Source organism: Scophthalmus maximus, chromosome 1 (assembly GCF_022379125.1).
Source record: "Scophthalmus maximus strain ysfricsl-2021 chromosome 1, ASM2237912v1, whole genome shotgun sequence".
NCBI lineage: Eukaryota > Metazoa > Chordata > Actinopteri > Pleuronectiformes > Scophthalmidae > Scophthalmus > Scophthalmus maximus.
The window spans coordinates 3,999,048-4,005,298 of NC_061515.1; the positions used below are offsets into that span (position 1 = coordinate 3,999,048).

General features: G+C 48.1%; 1 protein-coding gene across 1 annotated transcript; it reads left to right on the forward strand.

Annotated features, from left to right (window-relative positions):
• Positions 1-1,310: 1,310 nt before the first annotated feature.
• LOC118312759 (transmembrane protein 74) lies at positions 1,311-5,831 on the forward strand. The gene is made up of 2 exons (XM_035637622.2): positions 1,311-1,854; positions 2,482-5,831. Exon 2 carries the CDS (start codon positions 2,549-2,551, stop codon positions 3,407-3,409), a length of 861 nt encoding a protein of 286 aa, XP_035493515.1. The 5' UTR covers positions 1,311-1,854; positions 2,482-2,548; the 3' UTR covers positions 3,410-5,831.
• The last annotated feature ends 420 nt before the right edge of the window (positions 5,832-6,251 follow it).

The following is a 6,251-nucleotide window of genomic DNA, read 5'->3' on the forward strand; positions in this document are numbered from 1 at the left end:
CTGCTACTGTCGGACGGTGAGCAGCTGGAGCAGCTGGAGGAGAGGTGAACTCAGCCAGTCCCTCGTTCATTAATTCACTTCGTAATTCACACTCCCACACTTCCTCTTTCTGTCGGGGCCTTTTGGAGGGAAACCTCCTCTCCCCCCTCGCCATCACCATATCTGCTACCGGATGAAGAAAAAATGCAGTGCTATACATCCATGTTTTATAATCTTCATTTGGTGTACGACTGCATGCCTGTGGCAGGACACACACACGAACACACACACACACACACACACACACACACACACACACACACACACACACACACACACACACACACACACACACACACACACACACACACACACACACACACACACACACACACACACACACACACACACACACACAGTGAGGATTTATAGCCTTTAGAAGCTCTGACTCCCCGGCCGCCCCTCCTCTTCCAAGCCTGGTGTCCTTGCCAACAGGAAAAATGGTGCACTGTTGCAGACAGATAGCATCTGATAGTCAGCTGTTGTTAACCCCTCAGACGAGCTCAGCGAGATTTTTAGCTTCCTTACTCCGTTTCTCTGCGGGAGACCGACTAAAGTTGACTACTTCCGTCTGACCAAATGCACCATAAACTGTTATGATCCATCAGTCACTAACCCTGGAAGTGTATCTGTGCCTCTGCAAACTAATATCCGGAAATGGTGGAGTAAGTCTTTCTTTCTTTCTTTCATCTCCCTCTCTTTGTACTCCCCCTCTCTCTCTCTTTACTCATCTGTTAAATGGATTCTTGTTGGGAAAGGTGCCAAAGCTGTTTGCCCAGCCACTAGGACTCCAGGAAAAGTGGCGGCTATATTTATAGGCTGCTGCCTGGTTGTGCTGAAGAAGGTGAACAGTCAGCGAATACATATTCACTTTAAAGTGGGATCAGGAAAAACTAAAAAACAACCTGCGCCAATTGCTTATCATTCGATTTTTGGAAGATGCCACCAAGACGTGCGAGATGACCCTACACACCAAAGATTTAGCCAACATCGGGTCACAGACGACCTATTAGACGTCTAGATTAAACGTGGATTAGGATGGCTTTGACATAATGACCAGTAATCTCCTGAGAGAGAGAGCACGGCAGAACAGATGGTACATGATATACGCGCAGTTTAACAATATACTCTTTGCATAAGACAGCTGCTGGATGGATTTATTTATATTTGGTGATGGTGGCATAGTGCAGATTAGTGTGTGCGTGTATATGATCTTCAATTGTGAGGGCAAAACAAGGATTTATTTTTTCGCTCTGATCAAATAGCCGGAGCCCGGTGTGAGTATAAAACAGTCTTACTGTGCAGGAGTCTCACATATTGCCTGTTGTCTTCAGTATTGACATATAGGCCTACAGATTTTGGTTCTCCACTGACGTTTCAGTTGCATCCTTTACAACATTCCTACGTGGGGAGGACGTTGAAATGTGACCGTCGGTCCTCAGCTCCCTGCTGATCCCTTATCCCGCTCCTGTACGCTCACTGACACGGTGCTGATCCCAATCGGCTCACAGATATCTGCGCGCCTCTCGAGGCTCCGTGTGTGGGAGGGACTAAGGGGAGACAGAGAGAGAGAGAGAGAGAGAGACAGAGAGAGAGAGAGAGAGAGACAGAGAGAGACAGAGAGAGAGAGAGAGAGACAGAGAGCTCCTCCACATGCAGCATCGTGCAGGAACAGAATAGAATCCCACACGCTGTCCAACGCATATTCACTGATGAGGCTCCTGGGGGAGGATCAAAAAGAAAAGAAGCCTGTCTCTATGTGGTCTCAGCATCCACACGAGGAAGAGAAGGCGAAGGGGATGCTGAAGTAGCGAGGTGAGTTTTTATTTCGTTAATGTCTGACGGGGGGTCGAAATAACCGGATTGTGCATGACTGGTGCACCCTCGTGCAGCACATCACGCTCTTCTGCAGAACGCGCAGAAAGTGTGCAGGAGTGTTCAGACACGTATTATTCTCATGTTCGAGGCTGGTGATCATTCCCTCGGAGGCGCACTCTCTGTGGGGTACGTTCATTTTACGTGGAGCCTATACGTTCTTCATCTGATTTAGATTTGACCATCAGTACCATCTGCATGGCAGTGTGCATTTTTAAAAAAAACAACAATTAGAAATTGGACTCGAGCTTAATCTCGGTTTATACGTGGATTGTTTTCCTAATTGGATTCGGGGCTATTTGTCTAATCACAACCCGCTGTAAGCGCCTTTCCAGCACGGTCCACGGATTTCTCTTCAACGACCTAATCAACTTTGAAGTGCTGTTGCCGATTCCGCTATAACTATATAAAAAAAAAAAATTAAAAAAAGGAACGTGCATTTCGCGCGTCGTTACGCACAAGTTTTTGTTGGCGCATTAGTGGATATAAGGTTTCACCCCCTTTGCAGCGAGGGGTATCATCTCATTAAGATGCACCATTTAACTTGGAGCTGTGCCCTCTTATTAGGGATGCTGAGGAGGGCAGACGTCGTGGGAGGAAGGCTCAGAGTGAACCAGCGGGTGGCGACAGCCGAATGGCTTCTCCGGAGTCGCTCCCCGCCGACGAGGGTGGCACGCGGTCGGATCCCCCCGACGTCCTTGACCGAGTTCGCGGCGCGCTGCATGCGCGCAAGTCGGGCGGATCAACAGGAGGAGCCGCGCTCCCCGGGGGGGCTGGCTGTAGCCCGGCCCGCGGCTGCCACGGCGGCCGGTGTCTTTCAGCACCGAGGACGGCGGCGGCGCCGCGCAGGGGCGGCGCGGAGCTCAAGCTGGGCCACCTCGGCGACGAGAAGGCGCGCGTTGGCCGCGACGAGGAATTAGAGACGTCGTTCACCCACACCGACGACAATGTCAACCTGCGTGCGGCGGCCAGCCCGGAGGCCGGCTGCAGGAGTGCCCACAGAGCCGCGCGCAACGGCGAGCCTGGCTCCGAGACGTTTCCGGAGTTTTCCTTCATGTCCGAGGACGACCTCTCGTTCGGGGAGGGCTCGGGGAGCTCCATAGACTACGGCTTCATCAGCGCAGTCACGTTCTTGGTGACTGGGATCTCCCTGGTCATCATCTCCTACGCGGTGCCTCGCGACGTGGCGGTGGACCGTGACAGCGTGTCGGCGAGGGAGATGGAGAGGCTGGAGATGGAGAGCGCCCGGATAGGTGCCCACCTGGACCGGTGCGTCATAGCCGGTCTGTGCCTGCTCACGCTGGGCGGCGTGGTGCTCTCCACGCTGCTGATGGTCTCCATGTGGAAGGGGGAAATGTACAGGAGGAAAGTCATCGCTTACTCAAAGCGCTCCGCCAAACTGTACGGCTCCATCAGCCTGAAAACCAGGTCCAGTCCCAGCCACTCGTCCGAGCACTTGTCCCTGGAGGAGGAAGTAGAGGAAACTTTGACTTAAGTGCTGCTCTGCATATAAAAAAAAACAAACAGCTTTTGCATATATAAACAATTTGTGTATAACTGAGGAATTAATGCCATCCCCATTCTCTAACAAATGTATCATACATTCAAAATATGTCTGCAACAGTTTTGTTCTTTACAAACAGATCACATGTCCTCTTATGTATCCACTGGCGAGCAGAGTGGACAAGAAAAGCACTCGAATGAAATGTGAGCAATAGCAAAAAACAACAACACACAATGGTGTCAAATTTTTGAGGATTGATTTAAAATGGCACCACAGCATAAAAGTGAGTGTTGCGAGCTTTGTGTCACAAACCCCTGGTTCTTTCCTCTTATTTTGGGCCAAGGGTGCAATCGCTAAGAGCCTCCATTTATTATTAAGGGTATTCATATTTAATGCAAAATGTTTCCAACAGCAAAATTGTGCACGTATTTCAGGAAGCCAGGGGAGTGTGTGTGTGTGTGTGTGTGTGTGTGTGTGTGTGTGTGTGTGCGTGTGTGTCCCCGGGGGCAGGAGAGTGTGGGTGCAAGGGGCAGATTTATAGCCTCGCTGTCCCTGCAGTCCACCGTGATGTGGGGGGAATCAGATCACCGGCCCACATGGTAATATCCACTGACAGTCCCTCTCTGGTGCAGTGCTGAGGTAAGCCAGCACAGCCCGGCGTCGTGCATCCGAGCCAAAGCTCCACGTCGGTTTGATTGTGCCGAGCAATAGGCTACGTTCCACAGTGCTGACGTGCACCGTGCTCTCTCTCTCTCTTTGGCTCTCTTGTTGATTCACTCTGCTTCCCCCCTCTGCATCCCCTGCAGAGACACCACACACGTGTTTGTTTTATATTAGACTTTACTTTATAGTGCACTTGAAGTTCCATGGACTAGTGTACAGGTGCAGTTGGTGGTGCCTTTGTAGCTCAGAGGGTAGACGTCTGCACAATGTTGGTCAAGGGTCCTGAGTGACCACAGCCGAGTGCCTGCGCCATTTCATTTTTTATTTTACAAAAACTATATCCTTAACATGTTTTTCAGTGACTTTCCCCCCCAACCCCCATGACCAAGACAAGACAGTGACAAGACGGCCCCGATGCCATTAAACACCAACATCAACTCTATGAACATGCAATTTCACCGATGACAAGAGACGAGTATAGTTTAAAAAGTAAAAACGACTAAAATCTCGTAAAGGAAGAAATTACAGATTTAAAGAAAATATTTCTTTTACAATTAAATAATCAAAATAGCCTTTTTTTAACGGCACATTTTCTTAGACATAGATACCAAGTGTTTTTTCGTTGACTAAGGAGACACTATAAATGTTCAGTTTTATAGTCGACTTAAAGTTGACTAAATACAAAAAGGGGGAAGTTATGAATAAATCAAAAAAAGGGTTGATCAGCCTTTTGCTACCATTTTCTTTTTCTCTTTCCATCTCTCTCTCTACAAAAGGATGGACTTAAAAAACACCTTATCACACATGAAAGAACTGCTCTACTTCCACAACATTAAGCCGTCACCACTGCAAAGAGCCAATTACCTCTTCAAAGTGAGGGATCATTTCTTTTTAAAGGGTTATTTTTCACCATATTATCACGAGGATTTGCCAACTGAAAGATTGCAGGTGACACAGCGAGCCTAGGGAACAACGTTTATCATGTGCAAACTTTTATAGAAATGTTAATGCCCTGGTGATCAGACAACCGATCAGACACCAACTTCCTTTTTACTTGTTTGAGGGAGATTTTAGTTTCCGTCTTAATCTAAGTCCATGTCTCCTTGATGGATATTAATGCAGAACCCATGCAGAGATAAAGAATGCCACGCAATTCTCTTCAGAAACACTCGGGTTTTTTTGTGTTGGCTACCCTGTAAGACTCATAAATCATGCATGAACCCCCCGAATGTATTCACATTTGCATATATTCATATACCCCTGCCAAAACGCTGCATTCCACAGGACATGTGCTAATGATTTTCGTACAGTGACAGTCCTTTTCGTCTCGCAGGCTGTGTGACCCATGGCTCACATTCAAGACGACATGAGTCAGCCTCTCTTAATGAGATGCGTGGGCAGATCACTATATGGTAAACAGCTCCAGGCCACGCCATCGCTGTGCTTTCATTCAGTTGCGTTGCTCCTGTGTGTACTGTCACCAAATGCGTTGCGCCGGTCGGTGCAGTTCAAGTGAAAAGACTGGATTCCTTGAGTCTGATAGGGTATTCAGCCTGCATTCTCATTCAAAAAGAACATTTTGTTGCAGCAATGAACGCGAGCAAGTCTGTGTTACCACTTTTCATTTTCTCTGTGACCACAGAGGCGACGAGCGCCTGTGTGTGCATCCCCGAAAAACACCCATTACGTTCAGTAATGGCAGTAAAATGCCAAATGAAGAGATTTTCCAGGAAAGGTAATAAAAAATGAATGATCCAATCGAGGCGATGTTGTCCTGTTCTCTTCACCGAGGCTGTAAATCCACAGCCAGTACTACAGATGTTAAAGAGATGTTCATGGTGGTGTTGGCACCCAAGTGCCGGACAGCTCATTTCTTCCTCTTTCTGTCTCACTTAGCAATATATTCATTTAAAAAATGATCCTCGTTCAACACGCAGAGAAGCGAACAACAACAATGCCGGTGCCAAAATTCGTGACTGCATGACAAACACGGAACGATTCATTCAAACACCTGCGAGTGTAATGTAGCAATTACGTTGCAAGATGCACGTCAGTGCTTTGCCTTCAGCATCGAAGTCGTATTCAGAGGGGGCATCATCTGCGGGGATATCACTCTCGTAATGCACAGAGGATCTTGAAAACCTGAGGGAAACCTTTAACATCGCAGACT